The 18,951-nt window shown below is 41.5% G+C and overlaps 1 protein-coding gene across 5 annotated transcripts in view; it reads left to right on the forward strand.

Annotated features, from left to right (window-relative positions):
* The window catches only part of LOC119654364 (tyrosine-protein kinase Btk29A), a 283,921-nt gene that overhangs the window by 250,354 nt on the left and 14,616 nt on the right, over positions 1-18,951 (forward strand). For 4 of the 5 annotated variants that reach the window (XM_038059713.1, XM_038059722.1, XM_038059731.1 and 1 more), the window contains 3 exons: positions 11,917-12,050; positions 12,125-12,238; positions 17,360-17,440. In XM_038059713.1, coding sequence (XP_037915641.1) covers positions 11,917-12,050; positions 12,125-12,238; positions 17,360-17,440 — 329 coding nt within the window. Of the gene's footprint in view, positions 1-11,445; positions 11,644-11,916; positions 12,051-12,124; positions 12,239-17,359; positions 17,441-18,951 lie in introns of those variants that run through there. The other variant, XM_038059739.1, reaches the window with a different exon arrangement.

The following is an 18,951-nucleotide window of genomic DNA, read 5'->3' on the forward strand; positions in this document are numbered from 1 at the left end:
TGTGCAAAAAGGAATCGCTTTTGTTGCGGAAAAGTAAAGAACTGCAAATTTCCATTCGGAGCGCCATGTTTTGCTCCTTAAGGGCACGCGGAACCCATTTCTCGATTTTTTTCATCTTTCCAAGTTGTTGCAAGTGCCGGGAAACTGTCGAATATTGTACGCCCAGTTTCTCTGCAATGTCTCTCACAGGCTGACGTGTGTCGGATTCGACTAGCAAACGCAGCTCGTTGTTGTCAATCGATGGTCCTGGATGTCGACGTGGCTCACTTTGAAGGTTTACGTTGCCTGATCAGAATTTTTCGAGCCGTGTGGTTCGTTTGCTTACCGTATCAGCTCCAAATGCGCTGTTAATGTTCCTGGTCGCCTCCGCTGTTTTTTGACCGAGTTTGAACTCATACAGAAAAAGTATACGTTCTTGGCTCTTTTCCATCCTTTTTATTAACAATTATCACAACGATACTCAAAACTGAAATGACTCCTTGATTAAATGGGGGAATATTTATACTTCATTATCCAAGGTACAAGGAACTGATTCCAAGTATTTATAAATACAATATTTGCATAGCGCTACCATATTTCGTAAGGACATAAAGCGCTTACCTCCTGGGCGGTGGACCCTAAGCCTGCACTCGATAATCGCTCGCTTCTAAATCTATAAAATCTGAAGGACCACGAATTTCGCTTTAAAATTTCTGGAGCGTATTCTGGGATAGCTAGGCTAACAATCTAAGTAATAAAAAAGTCGATTCTGAAAACCTCCTAAACCCTAAATTCAGTCTAGAGTAGAGTAGTATAAAGTAGTGTAGACTATGTTATGAAGCATGATATCCCCAAATTTGATCGAAATCGTACTATTACTGATAAAGTTACCGTAGCTCAAAGTTGACTTTTCCGTGTGAAATTCCTGCTACCTATGCCAATATCACTTAAAAGTGAGTGGTTTGACATGATAAATTCACATATTCATTATAGGTTACGTTTAAATGGGGTAGTTCCGCGCTCTTATTTCCATAAGAAACAAACAAAACTTGAAACGCCGAGCTTCCGGTTTCCGACTCGTTAGCTTTGTTTGAGGCTCTTTGAATCTTTCACCGAATTCCTCTTCGGGCGCATTAGCGGCAAGTCTCCGTCTTTTCTTCTCGTTTTTTGTTTGTTTGTCGATCCTCCCTCTCTCCAATGACTTCAGGCTGTTCATTAACGGTTTGATTCTTTTTAGCTCCTCGTCAGCGGTCTCCCAGGAGCTTCGCTGGTGTGATAAGATCTAGGAATCTACGTCCACTATGACATTTTTTACGTTCGTGGAAATATTTCAAGGCCGTTCTGCAGTTTTCTTTTGCCCTGCCCTCGTCTTCGAATGAGGTCCATCTTCAATACAATATTTTGTGTCGCTAACTGGTTGACGAGTTCGCCAATGCTTTTTTCTGACAAAGCGTTGTCACGTAGCGTAGCTCAGTAATCGTCGTTTTTTCTCATGGCCTTTCTGACTTATGACTTAGAGGCGTCTTATCTCTCTGTCCGTCTAAACTATTGCTATGCGTGGTGCTATTTTCCCTATGACTACCAGCTCCGCCATTTCTTACCTCCTTCCCCATTGGGGTAGTAGCCTTCGGTACTTCTTTGGGACGGCTTGGATAGGAGACCGACATAATTTCGCACTTTTCACAAAGGAATTTATGCAGATTCCACCATTGTAGCTGCGAGGACCATGGAGTACGGTATAGAGCCGCTTCTTCCAAAAATTTCGACTATAGGTTGTGGTGTCATGGTTCTTTTTGTTGTTGTTGTCGTTGGCATGGCTGTTGTTGTTATTTATGTTATTATTTGAGTTATGGCTCTCAGCTGAAAGGCGCTATCTCTTTTGTCTCCGATATTTTCCGGGTCTATCTATACAAGCAGGGAGGTCAGGCATAAGTTGACACGAATTTTTATGAGTGCTTGTGTGCAAAACCAGGATTAGGCACGGAGAATTCAACTCAGTCGGCACTGTCAATTTAATGGTGTTATAGTTTTGAACATATGTTTAGCCTTCATCATCATCATCAACGGCGCAACAACCGGTATCCGGTCTAGGCCTGCCTTAATAAGGAACTCCAGACATCCCGGTTTTGCGCCGAGGTCCACCAATTCGATATCCCTGAAAGCTGTCTGGCGTCCTGACCTACGCCATCGCTCCATCTTAGGCAGGGTCTGCCTCGTCTTCTTTTTAGCCTTGCCAAGATTATTTGCGGAATAGAGGCAGTTATAACATTAGCTTGTCTGACTGTGTTGTACTAAGGTAATAGCTCGTATATAAGTTATCCCTAATCGTTAGCCAAATTTGAGTCCTGTGTCATGCCAGGTCTTCGTTGTCGCCTGCTCACGTTAGCTCACAACTAGCTAGTAACTATCTTGGGTTACCTACTACGAGATGTAAGTCGACTTGCTTTGAAAATAAATAAAATAAAACAAACAAGGATCGTCGATCACTAGGAACTTGGCTAGCAGGGGTAGTTGACACGCTGTGCACTTTCATCCATTTGTCTGTTAGCCCTTTTCAGCTACCACTGAGTAGCCATTGAGTTTTGTCATGGAAAAGTTGCATGCCCGGTTCTTTGCTTTGGTCGACTGGACTGTTTTCGTCCTTCAAATTTCGTGATAGAAGCCCTGTAGCTAGCTTTCCTCGATCCAGGTATTATCTTAAAGGACCGATCCGAGGTGCCACATTTGACAGTATACGATTGGTGAAACCCAGTGTGCATCATGGGGAATCTCTTCAGTATACTCGGCATACATATTTCCGCCAATTTTCCAAACTAATCGTAATGCTCTTTTCGACAAATAGAACGTTTCAGCCATAATTGCTTGGAAAGTTTGACCACCTGAAAGTTTGAAATTTAGAAAACCCAGCGTTCCCAATTGAGAATATTCGCTAACCTTAAATGGTATTGCTATTGTCTCTGAAATGCAGTAAGAAAATGAGCTATCATTCAAGTTATTAAATCTGAATTTATGTCTTGTATACTACGTACTTTCCCATCGTATCTTTTTCAAGCTCCCGTTTAAGACATAACGAATTCATCTACCATTGTTCTACCGAAATGGCAAGTTCTCTCAAGGTCCATTTCTTTGTAGTAGAACAAAAAAATTTTATTATTTTCTGGTGTGGTCGGATTTAGGTGCTTCTTAACATATAAAGATACATCACCTTTTTGTCTAATATTCTCACGACAATTTCCCTTTTTAATATCTTTTAAATGTATCTTAACACCTGAAGAACCATGAGCCCTTCTAAATTTTCCAGAAATTTGGGAGACCCCTTTCTACATTCCCTTCGCCCTAAATGAAGTCAACAAAGTATCTTGAACTTTTACTATTAATCCTCATTCTTTCCAGAACTATGAAAGACTCTTTTTCACTGGAAATCATATTAAAAACGGAAGTGTTTGATGGACAACCGGTACGTGATCCGCATCTTAAATAGTAGCTGCGGCCGCCACTCGGTTAGAACATTTAATGAATGTCTAATTTAAAATTCTTGACACAGAAAATACACTTCATGCCTGTGAATGTACTAAAGTACTATCATCATTGCTGTGGTGTGATGCGTTTATAGTAAGAAAAGATCGTACTTGGTGTACAGTGGTTGAGGAAAGTTACAGCACATTCGATGCGACTTCAGATACTTATGTAAAACATATTCATATCTCTAGGGCGCCTCCTGAATTTTGAGTGGCTCAGTGTATCTTATCGTCTTTTATCTGGTATAGTTTTGGAATCGCAAAATTAGATATCAATTAATACATTGTTTGATTGAAAACCATGACAAAGCTTAATTTATGTTTCCATTTTAAAATCAGATTTTATCTTTTCATGGAACCGGGGATCGTAAATCGTTTTAACTGGAAATCTGATTCCCATGTCTTTATGGACTCGTTTAATGATCATCTACCTCCCAGACAAAGCTGATTCAAAAGCACATTAAAAACACTCAATTAATCCATATGCGAAACGCATTTTTCCCGAAAATCACGTCCTTAATAAGCATAACGCAATTCGAGTTGCATTTATTAAACTTTAACCCTAATCTGTCCGCTCGTAAAACCTATAAAACGGCCATTACGTTATACAACAGCTCCATGGAAACAGCCACATAATAAACCTAAAATGGCTTGTAATAAATTTTTTAATAAGATGTAGTTTGAAGAGATGTCATCGGTCAAACTAAAGCACTTTCTGTCCATTTAATTCCATGTTTTATCTGCCCATGAAGTTGGTGTCTGGACAAAAAAAAACCGAAAGTTATTTACTTCGAATGCATTTCAATTGCCTGGAAAAATATCAGCGTTAAGGGAGGCAGGACGAGTTTCACGGAGATTCGCTAACTTGTCACAGATAAAATATTTTTATCATTGCACTGCTGCGTCGTCTCAATGTGAAAGTCATAAAATGGAAAGTAAAATTCTATTATTACTACAGTTCATGGTCCCGACATCTTCACAATTATGGCAACAAGATGAAGATGTTGCAGCTGCATATAAATAAGATAGTGTGTAGCCACGCTCAATGCAACTCAAAGAGCTAAGGATGGTGAAGAAGGCATGAAACTTTTCGCTTTGTGGGCGTAATGCATTTATTTGGATGTGATGCGAATGACACTTAATATCTTTTTGCCTTATATTGAGAGTGGACCGTTAAGTAGTTGAATCTTGTTGTTAAAAAGATATTCAAATGCCTTGTGGGTGCTATGACATTAAACGATTTTGTATGGAAAGATACTTCAAGAAAAGTGGCTGAGAGCTTTGCAATAATTCACTTCGCTTGAATTAGGGGAATAGAATGAATTAGGAATCTATTCCAGGCAAAATATGGATATATTGCAACGATCGATAGTTGTCTGCGCATTTATAAGGCCCCAAACAATTTGTTTAAGTCCTCATTTTCAAATACGGTTCATCCCTATCGTTCCCGATATTCAAAAGCTATTAATTCTCACAAAGATCGGTAAATGAGTCTTGCGGGATGTAAGAGTGTTGAAAAAATCAACATTTTCGTACTAGGATTCTTCTTTACTGAGCAGATCAACATCTAAGGAATGATGACAAAGAGTTAGAGTATGGTAGGTAGGGTAGGCATCAGTCACCGTTCCGAGGAGCCTAATTAGCACTGTGGAGCGCCGTTTTGGTGCCCCAAACTTCCTAAGATCATGACCTCTCTAATAAGAACGAGAACCAGCCCGTCGCATTCATGAAGGCTCTCCCACTCTGCAACTAGAGTTGCCCCTGAGGTTTTCAAAGAATGATTTACTTACTGCCCGTAGCCAGGCTTTAATTAGAGCTGGGCAATCGCAAAGGAGGTTCCTGAGGTATTGTGAAGCTTCGGCAATGTCTGGCGGCATGGTCCCCTACAGGCCAGGGCTTCGTGCAGGATGCCGTAATCCAACTTGCATTTACACGTGTCTAGCATAAGAGCTCTCATAATGGGGTTTTGTTATAGATGTGCCAAATTTTTCTTGACTTGAGGCAGGTGGTGAACCTTTACCATCTTCCGCTCCTGACAGTCTCGGGACACGAACCGTGCCCATCGAGGGGCTGTCAAAAGCAGAGCCCCGCCTGGCCAGTCTTTTAGCCTGTCCATTCCCCTCTAAACTCCTATGACTGGGAACGCAAAAGAGGGTGACTGTGAGCGTTCTTCCTAAACTGTTTGGTTCGTTACTTAACTGTCCCACCAGCCTGGAGAATATTGCCACAGATTACAATGCCTTAATGGCCGCTTGACTGTCTGTCAAAATGGTTGTGTCGATTGGAGTTCGGATGATGCCCCAGCCGTCGACAGGCTCCCAGTATCGCTCGAATTTTGTTGGGAGATCGTACGAATTAGCTACGCTATGTGTATCCGAGCAGACCCCACTGACAATCTTTGATACGTCGGTGAAACGTACTGTGACATAACCTTGCAAAATGTCGCCGGTCCACAGCAAAGCTCCCCGGGAAGTTCGGCTTGCGTGTGGAGTAGCCCGTAGGGAACGTCTAGAGTTCGCGATGTTCTTCGTCTATGATGTTATTATGACCTCAGATAGTCTGATAGAGGAAGGAAGTGTATGTGTATATTGAGAACATCTGACGGCTAGGACTATAGAGCCCCGGTAATCCCTGAATGCGCGGTCCTTTAAATCCTACTAAATTTGGTTCTGTTATACTTTTTGGTCAGCGCCTGCCTTACACAAGAGATCCGTATTTTAGGATAGGGTGACCCCCTGCTGTGTACATCCAGAGAACCATCCTCGGCCGAAACCCTATTTCCTATAAATGTTCTCTTGCAGGCGTAAAAAGTTATACAGGCCGTAAGATTTTCTTCCATTTCTATTCTGGTTAAGGCTTCCTTGATGGCGTTGATACAAACGAATAAGAGTTTACCCTTGAGCATTTTGGTTTGGAATGGTATGCTTTCTTTCATCATTAGCAAGGAGAATATTCAAAGAAACAACATAGCTACTACAGTCCTATGAAGTCAGTATTCTTGCTCTGAATATGGTACTAAACCGTTGCTGACGCCGTTTGATCATCATCATCATTAACGGCGCAACAACCGGTATCCGGTCTAGGCCTGCCTTAATAAGGAACTCCAGACATCCCGGTTTTGCGCCGAGGTCCACCAATTTGATATTCCTAAAAGCTGTCTGGCTGGCTGAATTGCACGGACTGTTTCTCCTAAACTTGGTGGTGGCAGTATTTGTTCGTCGTCTTCAGTTGGCGGGACCTCCAACTCGCCGATGTTCTGGTTGTTCAGTACCTCACCAAAGTACTCAACCCATCGCTCCAATATGCCCATTCTGTCGGAAATCAGATTTCCCTCTTTGTCTCGGCAGGATGAGCATCTAGGTGTATAGGGCTTCATCCCGCTGACTTGTTGGTAAACCTTCTGCGCCTGGTGCGGTTGTCCCCTGTGCTTTTCGAGTTCACAGACTTCTTGGTTCCACCAGGGTTCCTTTTTCCGTCTCTGAAGTTGCTTCTCCGCTCGCCGGAGTTCGTGATAAGTCTCTTCGCGTGCCCGCGTTCTTTAAGAATGCAACATTACTCGGTATGCCGCATTCTTCCGTTCCGTTGCTAGCTTACATTCATCGGTAAACCAGCCGTTCCGACTCCTTTTGCGGCTGGGGCCAAGTATATTTGTGCCCTTATCAATGATAACGTTCTTCAGATGGTTGTGAAGATCATTTGTTGATGCTTCATCTCCAGGACCTCTGTTGTTTGCGGTTATTACGTCATCTATTTCCCTCTTATAGGTGTTGCGGAGGGCTGTGTTGTGGATGGCTTCAGTGTTCACTCTCACCTAATTGTCAGAAGGGATTTTGGGTGGTGTTGTTATTCGAGCTCGGAGATGCCAACGGGATAGTGATCCGAGTCTATATAGGCCCCCCTATATGTTCTGACATTCATCAAGGCTGAGAGGTGGCGGCGTTCGGTCAACACGTGGTCTTGGTTGAAAGTGGTCCCGTCTGGAGAGGCCCACGTATGTTTGTGAACCGCTTTCCGCGCAAACCAGGTACTTCCAACAACGATTTCGTGTGACACTGACAAAGGTATTAATTCCTTCTAATAAACTCTGTCAAAGTTGATCCTAAACGTTTACTAACCGTCAAGAAGGCCGTTAAAACGGTCTTGTGTCATGTAAGAGTGCTGAAAAAATCATTGATAAGTAGTATTTTCGAGGAGCACAACTAGCGCTTTGGTTTCTGATTTGATATTACAAACTCCCTAAGACCATGACTGCTGTGGTAAGAGCGAGGTGGCACACTCCAGATTGCAGGTTATTCGAAGTCTGGCGGTATGGTTGCCTACAGGCCAGTGCGTCGTGGGGAACGATCTAATATTGCATGCATTTATATGTGTTTGGCACAAGAGCTCTCGCAATGGGGTTTTGTTATAGTTGTCAAAATTTTCCTTGACTGGGCGCAGGTGGTGAACCTTTGCCTCCTGGAGTCCGCAGCTGCTAAGTAACGCGAGTAGATTCCACTCCTGACAGTTGCCAGCTGGACACAGACCGTGTCCACAGAGGGACTGTCAAGATTAGGGTCCTACTTCGCCAGTCCGTTAGTCCACTCATTTCAATCTATGTTCCTATGACCGGGAACGCAGAGGAGGGTCATTGTGAGGGTGCTGCCCAGATTTTTCAGCGCGTTTCTACACTGTCCCACCAGCCTGGAGGATGTCGACGCTGGTTGCAAAGCCTTAATGGCAGCATTCTTTCAAGCTTCGTTCTGCTGTATTTTGTGAATAGTATCAACTGTTCTACTGTATTTTGTGAATAGTATCAACTCTGTTTTGGTTGGATTTATGGCAAGTCTGCATCTTGCAGTCATATAACGAAAGGAACCATCCCTGATATAGTCGTTGATATACGCCGCCACATTCACACCGCTCCTGTCTAATTTGCGTGGAATTTCGTTCATCACTATCACCATCACTTTGCTCACAGCGCTGGTCAGCGCGGGAACCAAGCGGAAAAACACGCGAAGATAAAATTCGGAAAGAAAAAGATACCAGCTCGACCGTGTGCATGGAGCCAAAAAACTGGAGACCTGAGTGTCCCAATTGGGATCGTATCTTCAATCACTGTTTCCGTGCAGTTTAAATCTTCAACAGACGCGGTCTTTGGGGTACACATCCTTTTTTGGTATCATCAAACCTTAAAAATGGAAGATGCCCCTTTTGCTCAAAAGTCTTGTATTCTCTCCAAACAACCAAGAATATTCCATACACAAAGATCAAAATGCGAGTGCACAAATTGCCCAATCTTACAAAAAACAGCGCATAAAATTGAATTAGCGGCTCGTGTTTTTGCGAACCATCTGAGTCTCCCAACAAATATTTTTGTTTCTTCCGGTTACTCGCAAAAGAAACCAAGAATTCTGAAGAAGTCAAAACTTGCAGTATTATCCACGTTCCTCCTCCAATCCTCCTCCAAATAAGCAAAAGCCTCAGCGGTACTTTCCACGGCCCAATCTCCTCGTATACCCAAAACAATAATATACGCGGCATAAGCTGTTCGCAGTTAAGTCCTTCAGGGTTGTACATGTCTGGAAGACTTAGTCCCACGGTCTTCTTAGGACACGGATTGATTTTGTGACCACAATCAGAGCCCCGCTGTGACAAGCAACAACGGTACTAGTCTATACCAAGTGCATTCATACTGGTGGATGCAAGACCTACCTAAATCTCTATCGAACTAAGGAGTACGGCACCCGTGTTGAAACGCAATACCACGCCGAGGCCCGAAGGTCTTTTCTCGCTTGAGCATCACCACAACCTCCATGAAGCTCCCGCTAGGGGGCGAACCGCAAACAACAAGCTGTACTCACATATAACGGGAGTTCACCTGAAGTATGAGAGTCCAGGGGCTATCCCGGTTCCCATGGTACCAGTATACCCCTGGTTTCATGACCAAATTGCCGCTTCAGATGAGTCCCCGTGCAGACTCGGTTCTGATCGCCCTGATTAGGCCTTTGGAGCATTCGCGTTTCTGGATCATGGCCGGCAAACCAAAGTGAGTACAGCGTCTCCCGGTGCCACCACTATGGAGGTTCTCCTCGACCACTTGGTTTTGGTTTGGCCACCCCTGAGGACCAAGCTGTTCGCAGTGATATATTCACACATAGCGTTCCGCATTACCCCGAGGCAAACGCCACAAACGTATATGCTAATACAGAGCATGCTCAATTACATGGCCGTGACATGCAATGCATTAAGAAAACAACGGTAAGAAAACGTTAATGATCGTTTTTGAACATTGGAGAATTTCTATATTATAATCGAAAACTATTTAAATGAACCTTAGGGTTTCGGGATATTTAAAAGAAGAGAGGGCTCATCATTTATGAATTAATATTAAATTGCGCTGATGTTTTTCGCGTACTTTGATGTCGGGATGAGAGGCAGAAATTTGAAAGGAGGAAATTAAAAATGCTGCAGACAAGCCCGTGCATCGTCTCCTTAGCTTGTCACAGTACAAAGGCGAACGAAATGATGCTCGTATTGTGAAGCCACGGATGCTAAAATCTTTGTAGCTTAATCAAGCTGCTTTTTGCACGCCAGGATCTAGTCGATTACTCCGTTTCAGCGAGTCTGAAATAGTGACGGAATGAACAGGTTTCTGCACTGTTCTAATGGGCCCGCTGGTATATCTTGCTATGGTTCTAGCAGCATCAATATCTGCATTATTTTTTAATGGTTGGTCCTTAGGAAGCTCTTATACTTGTTCTAATTTTAAAAACTTTAATTTTTAGTGTTGAAATAGTTTGCAGCCCAATTGGGAAATTATCTTTTGACTAGCGTGACCTTTATTGTGTTTTCTAGCTTTGTATCTTGGGCTCTCCCAAAGAAGCATAGCTAGTCCTGGGCTAGATTTTTGTTGCTTTCATTTGATTTTTTCAACATTGGAATTTGAATAAAGCTAAGGTTTCAGTTCCATGATCAACGGACACAAGCATCCGATACCAGAGGGATTTAAATCTGAGGTAACCATATCGGCAGATTGACGCTGAACCAACTCGGCTTTTATATCAAGCCGCAGATATTGATCGTCTTGAATTTTCTATCTAGATTATATCGCGAGACAATTGTTTAGGCCCCACCTAAAATATTTCAGACAACACCATTAAGGAAGCAGTTCTAGCCAGAGCCTTACTTACCAACAAAATGATATTTAGCTCTCAGCAATATTTAGAGAATTATTTAGCCTCAACTTACACTATGCTAGATGATACCATTAAAGAAGCACTCTAGAAAGAGTCACACTAGGCCCAAAATTTTTTTGTCTAGACAATTCCTAGAGAAGATTAAGAAGTCACATCAGGTTCATCTTGGGAGTTTTGCTGCGACGAGGTAGTTCTATGTAGCACTATTGATGCAGATTCGAATTTGATCGTCGCCGCCAAAAGATGCTCTGAGCTGCATCAAATTGTTTCCACGTATGTCCAGCGTGGGAAAATGCAAATAATTCATTACCCATTCACCTGCCTGCAGTCTAGACTTTCGTCTATATAAATTATATACACTATTAGGTGAAACTGTTAATACCAGTACTTTCTCACCGATATCATTTGGTGCAATACATGACTCATACATTCCTTAGATTGAGTAACTGAATCGCGAAAAGATCCCATCGGACTAACTCCATCTCCCGTTTCCCAAGCATTCTTTAACTTCTCACAAAAATTCCTTTCAAATTATTAACATCCGTTTTTGTTTCTGTTTCTGGTTCACAACGGCCGTGATGATCCCTTACATGTGAGTATTGTGTTCTAAAGGTTTAAAAGTGAAAACATGGCGATGAAGACGACGACAACAAACGTCTTCTTGAGTAATAAATCTTTTTCTTGACTTGGGTTATATTTTGCTTTTTCACTTGACTGTCAGAAATGGTCAATTTCCCTTCATTGAAATCGACTATAAAATGTGGCGGAGCTTGTCGTCTGCCACTAAATATCCAGAGCTAAAATTGTTCGCATCGTCTTATCCTTGGTTTTAATCTCTTTGAAAATCACTGGCGCGCAAATGATTATTCTTATTTTAAGAGTGAGTTCAATTGTGTATCGGAAAGGTTAAGCATCTTAAGGAAGAGGCGTGTAAATGCTGGGATGTGGATGTGTAACAAATCAATATGCAGGTATGGTTTCCGCAGACATGGAATTGAGTTCTTGCAAATGTTCATTCGATGCTTTGGATATATGAAGCCAATCCTACTACACCTACTAATTCCATAGTTTCTTGGTCCAAATTTCTGCACTACTTCTGCCTTCTGAAATGCAAAACTGTATCCGAAGGTTGCCTTTTGCCTGCAGTATCCACACTGTATAAGTGTTTTTTCTGCATATATAGTACCTATAACACATCCATTATTGTATCTTATATTTTATTTTTCTTCATTTTATCGTTTCAGGCACAGGAAGCTCTCCAGCCCAAAATTCGACACGGAGCATAAGTCCTAATTCAAATTCCACAAGTCAATTTAGTATTCAACATAATAGCTCGGGTAGTTTGGGCAGTTCGACGCCCACATCGTCCCATCCTCAGGTAATCAATTTTAATTCCCTTTCAATTTGATTGGTGATTTTATCTTCTATCTGAATCTTTTCTTTTTTTTGCAGTCATCCGTTTCGACATTCAAGACAAATATTGTGAACGGTAATACGCCGAATCTTAGTGATAGCACAATGCCAGGTGGAATTCCTGCGCCAGGAACACCAAATTCAAAAGCAAAAGTGAGTAAAATTGATTATTTGTTGTTTGGATTATTTATAAGAGGTCAAAAAAGGAGAAAAAAATCGAATCTTTGACGGGAATATGCACAAAACGAGATATTTGCATTGAATAATAATTTGCAAATAATAACAAGCATTAATCTCTCTTTGTGACATGATGGAGTGAAAGGTGCAACAGTCACTAAATTACGTGGGATATCAAATGAAACTGATTAGCTATTGTAAGATGGTGTATTAAATTTCATAACATATGTACAATGGAGCTTTTCCTAATAGCGCATTTTTACTTCATCTTTAACTACGTTAATATTTTCAGATAGTTAAGATGTAGCTAAGAAAATTCGTTTGAATAGTGGAGCTCGGTAAATAATGTTGCAAAATAATATTGAATTGCAAACCAATCACAATTCAAATTGTTAGTTTTTTTCTGTTTTACTTTCATTTTGCACAAAGTTTGTTAAACAAATCATCTGAAATCAGGTCCCTATTGTTTAGGTGGTCCCAATCCCTTTGGAAGAGGGGGAGAGAAGCAAGACTATCGACTGAAAGACCACATAACACCTAGGCGTCTAAAAATATAGGTGAGGTCAACCTAACCCGGGCTAATAGCATTTCCTATTAAGCCGGAAAATAGATACCAGTTCATTCCTTAGTGGAGTATGGGGCAATCGCACAAAAAGATTGTGCTTCAGGTTCGCTATCATTACACTAAACGCTGTACAAGTGATAACAAATTAACTACAGACAGCCATGACGGCTGCGATTGTAACCCAGAGCAGCGAGATTGAGAGGCTGACGCTCTACCCCGTCAACCATCGCGCAATGGAGAAGTTAGGAATTGTGAGGGTGAGAAGTGCGACTTAAAACCACTTGCAAATCACAAGCTATTTGATACTGTAGAATCGGAAGCGATACTCGGAGGTGGACAAATTTATCGGCTACAACCTTTTGCTATTGTTAACAACGCTAATTGGATTCCTCGACAACAGAATGCAGGCCCCCGAATGTTTGTTTTCTTCTTGGGGAGCGTTCCTTTCGCTGTTACAGAATTGTATAATTGCACCCTGCGCAGCCTGCCGAGGACAAGCCTTAACCCGGTGCGCCGGACTGAAGCTAATTGAATTTACAAGACATACCCTAATGCCTTGGTAACCACTTTTTATGCACTACATGCATGACTAATGCAATCCAAAAGAGCCTTCTAGATGGGTAATACCCAAGTGGGCTCTGATAATACTTTGCTTGGACAAGTGATGGGGAAATATAGTTTTGGGGATTTCAATGGCAAGGGTGACCTGCAGCTTTCAGTTATTAGTGGCACATTGTTCGAGTATAGAACCTCAACTAAAGAGTAACGATAATCCGATCAGATCGATCATATTGGGAGAGTCGTTTACATGATCTTTGTGGATAGGATCCGGCTCAATAGGTTACGGTGGGCGGGTCACTTAATTCGTATGGATGAGGATGATTCAGCCCGCAAAGTCTGTAAGGGCAATATCTATGGTAGAAAAAGAAGACGAGGCAGACCCTGCCTGAGATGGAGCGATGGCGTAGGTCAGGACGCCAGACAGCTTTTAATATAGATATCGAATTGCCATGTAATGACTGACAGTTTGGACAAAAGTACTGCGTGATTAGCAGAGTCGGCGGCCTTAGAAAAATGCGTGTATGATAATGTACACTCCCTGTCGAGAGTTTAGGCCGCGAAACTGCTGAAGTCTAGTAGGTTGGTAGCAATGGACTAAGACCGTGTCACTTTTTAGCTGTTAGGTGGCCACATTGCGCAGTTAACCAGTCGTTGATATATCTCATATAGATTTCAGAACAGGAGGAGAGGAAGGAAATAAAATGTTTATTTTCCGTGACTGTATGACCACTGCTTTTATATTGGGTTGGGGAAAAAGAAATGTCGTATTTGTGATCGAAATTTGACACTTCATTTGGCATACTTAAAATTATCCGATTTAAGTCAAATATGCTCCGTTTTGTTCGCAAACTTATTGCCATTTAGAAGGCAACTTCATTATCCCCTCCTCCCCTCCCCCTAATAAACTCCCCCCCCCCCTCCCCCTCCTTATTTGCAAAAAACTCAGACAGCCAGTTTTCAGCAAGCCTCTTTTGAGGCCAACTTAGTAGCACCAAGAGCGTTTTGCATGGACCGGAAGAGATGATAATCACTTAGTGCCAAGTCCAGACTATATGGTGGGTGCGATAGGATACCCCATCCGAGCTCTCGTAGCTTCTGGGGGGTCATCAAAGATGTGTGAGGCCGAGCGTTGTCCTGGTGGAACACAACACCATTCCTATTGACTAATTCTGGCCGCTTCTGGTCAATCGCCTGCTTCAAAAGGTCGAGTTGCTCAAAATAGAGGATCGAATTGAGGGTCTGGCCATAGTTGAGCAGCTCATAGTGGATGACTCCCTTCCAATCCTACCAAACACACAGCAAAACCTACCTGGCCGTCAATCCGGGCTTGGCGATGGTTTAGGCTGGCTCGCCACGCTTCGACCACGAATTTTTCCGCTTGAGGTTGTCGTACGTGATCCACTTTTCATCACCAGTCACCATCCGCTTCAAAAATGGGTCGAATTCGTTTCGTTCCAGCAGTGAATCGCAGGCATTGATTCGTTCCAAGAGATTTTTTTGCGTCAATTCGTGTGGCACCCAAACATCCAGCTATTTTTGGAATCCAATCTTCTGCAAATGGTTCCAAGTGGTTTTATGGTCTATACCCAGTTCCTGGCCAAGCGAGCAAATGCTCACATGCCGGTCTACTTGGATGATTTCGACGATTTTTACCAGTACGGGGTATACCTTCGATATCCACTACATCAGTACTAAATCGATCGAACCAACGCTGTGCTCAGCGAATCGTTACAGTATCGGGCCCATAAACTTCACAAATTTTTTCGGCCGCCTTTTACCTCTCAGGTAGTAAAAACGTAAAATATGACGAATTTCTTGCTTGATGGACTCCATCTTTGACGCGCTATAACTAGAGATTGAAATGTACGATCACAACCCTGTCAAATAGACACTCGTAGGACAGATTCAAATCGCCGTATAGTATGACCCGATGCGATAAATACAACGCAAGATATGCTTAAGTGTCGCCATCTATTGACAAAATACGACATTTATTTTTCCCCAACCCAATATATAGGGATACTGAGAGCGATAGGTTTGAAAAATGACTGCTTTCGAAGCTTGTGACAAAAATTATGCAGAAAGGGAAGTGAATGAATTGTTCGGGTGGTGCGGGGTAGGCTACATAAAGTTAGAGAAGGCAAAAGACAGAAGAAAGGAATTTTACATCGATTACAATTACAAACTAAGTCACATGGTAATTTCGGCGGGTCAGTAGTGTGAGAAGACTGGGTGGGATTGCAGGTGTTGCTACGGAAAGGAATTGAAGTTTCCGCAAACCAATGCGGATTCGACACTTAATAGATACGTCTTCATAGACTTAGAGTAGGGGGCTTTATAGTGAATGAAATCAGCAGGGCTTCCGGAAGTTTTATATTTTTTTCTTGCAACATGTTTCAAACGGCTCTTTTACGAATCTTAGTGTTAAACCAGAAGGAGAAGAGGGCACGGACCTGGGAGAGGAAAGACCCTAGCAAGGAAGCATGTTAGGTAGAATGAAAGGAGTAAAAGTGGGAGTAAGACTCCGGTTGATGGGCATTTTCCTTAGGTTGAACTTAGCAGGCTTGCACCAACATAGGAATTAATACGAACAATTTGAGCATTGCTTTTAAGAGCAGAACGATGTGTATGAGAAGCGGACTAAGATACCTGAGAATTGGGAAAAGCAATGAACAATCAAATTGGAGAATACAAGATTTCTGGTGAGGTCGAGGTGTTCATAAAGAGGCACACATTGAAGAGAAGGATGATTGGAGTTAATGGGGAGTGGCGGAGGGCCGGGAACTCTTAAGTAACTAGAGGGCTAACCACAAATAATGAAGGAGAAAGAAAGGGAAACTGCAATTAGGATATTCGATTATTTATCCAAGAATTCCTCGTACAGATCAAAGGGATTAAAACAAGGGAAATATACACTTTATTGTGTGACAAATGAACTTACGTTAAATGGATAAATACGCAGAGTAATGCAGTCATAAGATGAAAAGTAAGAGGAAAATATGGGTTCGTCACGGAAGTGAAACATCACAGCGATTAGAATGCCTCTGTCTGTGATCCCTAGCCACGAAATGTTACAAACCGTAGACAGAGGTCTACGTAATAAGTCTGTGTGCCAGGGAGAATCTCAGAATCTCTCTGACAGGAATGTCATCAAAACTCACTGGCAGGTAAAATGGACAGCGGTGCAGAAGGGCATTGATGAAATTGCAAAAACGAGATCCCAAACTTAATTTGTGGGACCGGTACTTGCAGTTGGAATCGGTGAAGTTGGCGTTTTAAGAGTCAGAGGTCAACCAACTAGCCCATCAACGGGGGACATCGTTGTTGATATGAGAGGATTGGCGGTCGGCAAAAACAACCGAAATTCTGAAATTAGGTAAACTTAGAATTAGGAAGCTGATAGGTTAAATAACCGGTCGCTGTTCTCTGTGGAACCAGTTGCACATAATGGGAATTTGTAATGAAAGCAAGCAGACTTCTCAGTGAAGAGGACGAAACTAGACTCGCACATTTTGGACTGGCCTGCGCTCTCACGATGGACAATAACAAAGGAGAAGGGCTCCATCAGGTGTACTAAGTAGATTATTTCCCTAGGCTAGCGACTAGGATGGGATTTTCCACATATGTAAATGAACATTGGTAGGATGGATGGTAGTCAATTCTAGATGATATAGCACTTCCTCCCTCCATCCAATTCAGTGGTAATCCATGAGTCCATACGACTTATAGATGGGGTTGGAGAGATGAACTTGTGTTTAAGTACCTTTTGATAAAAATGTTAGAGGTGTTGCATAAAGACTTTCCAAGCCAAGGATCAGTTAGCACTTGAATGAAGTGGCCTTTGCTGTTTCCATTTGAGTAGTTGTTTTTAACGATAGTAGGGATCGCATTGATTTACATGGTGTACTATCTTAAGTCAATTTTCTATTGTCTATTCAAGTTTCGTAAGTAATATTTCCTTTTCTTTTCAGGACAATTCACATTTTGTAAAAATCGTAGTCGCGCTCTATCCATTTAAAGCCATCGAGGCAGGTGATCTATCGTTAGAAAAGGTAAGGATAGTTATATTTTTGAATTATTTTATGATTTATTGGACTTTAGATTGCCTTCAATGAAAATTTCCGAAATGATTCTCCATCCATCTCCAGAGGCACTGAACTCAAGACTAATTAAATTACACATATATCACATTTATCTGCAAAAATAAGGTCGTTTCAGTAAAATTGTTATTACTTTGTAACGGCATTTAGCTAATTAAGAAGAAATATCACTAATTGATTTCCGCATATTCATGGTGACACGCACTTTACATTGGTTAGTGGTGACGTACAGATCACACTTTGCTTCCATTGTCTTTTAAAAATTATTTCAGGGAAGGGAGAATTGGAAATTTTTCTAATTATTGATATGTGTTTCACACGTCGTAATTTCCAACATGTGTAGATACTATGTTACACAGAAGTTTGTCCATTATCAGTAAGGGTAGACGGAAATTCCACAAAAAAATACAGGCCTATAATGGGTCTGATGAACTAATTACAATAGTTGCCCCAATCAGAAAGACGTTCTACTGTTCATCAAAAGTCACTTCAGAGGCCTATCTTTTTCTTTTTAATAGCATTACAACGTTCTTTACATAACGGAAACTATGATAATACGTCAATTAACGATTTATTTTCTGATTACACCCGCCCACAAAGCAGGTTGACTTGCATATTAAGTACCGTGGTTGATCCAAATATGAAACCATAACGATAAGGGTAACAGTTACATCGTTGTAAATCTCATCACGTTAATTTATTTGAAATTAACAAGACATTTATGAGGAACTATCAATTAGTGAGGCTCAATATCAGCCGACCTCGGTAAACGTGGGTTCCCATGTCGTCCATAGGTGAATTTTCAAATGAGTAATAAGTTGTGCTTCTTCTGCTGCCCATAAAGTGGACGGTAGCCATTTGCCCAGTAGTCATCAGGAAATCCTAAAATCTTTATGAAGGTATTCTTTATGGTCACATTTTGATCATAAATGCGACAATAGAATTACTTCTAATGGTTTTTCTAAGATGTTCGTTGAGAGAAATCACTCTTTCGTGTCATGGGAATGATAGTCGTAAAATTACATGCGTCCACATAACAGCTATGCATGTCGCCCTAGTGAATAACTTTGTCTGCAAACAGTGACGACCAGTCTTTTCTCACGGACAAAGTATCGTTGCTTGATTAGGCTAACCAGATTTTATTTCGAAAATTTCTTTCAATGAGGGATAAAATTTTATTGTTCTAATAACATAAGTTATATTTTCTTTTCTTCTAGAAATTATGTGAATGCATTTATTATGAGACAATTTATTTTTTGCATTATTTTCATAATTAATTTGTTTGTGATTCCCTGGAAACGCAGCACAAGTTTATAATACAGAAAATTAATTGAAGCCTTTCATAAAAGCTGTATTTAATTCCATATTCAAGTGAATAAGTATCTATTCCAGCTGGCATTCAGCATCCAAAATAATTTATCTATTACTAAAACAATTAGAAAAGATGAAAAATCTTTTTCTAG

The sequence above is a fragment of the Hermetia illucens genome, chromosome 1, assembly GCF_905115235.1.
Source record: "Hermetia illucens chromosome 1, iHerIll2.2.curated.20191125, whole genome shotgun sequence".
Taxonomy (NCBI): domain Eukaryota; kingdom Metazoa; phylum Arthropoda; class Insecta; order Diptera; family Stratiomyidae; genus Hermetia; species Hermetia illucens.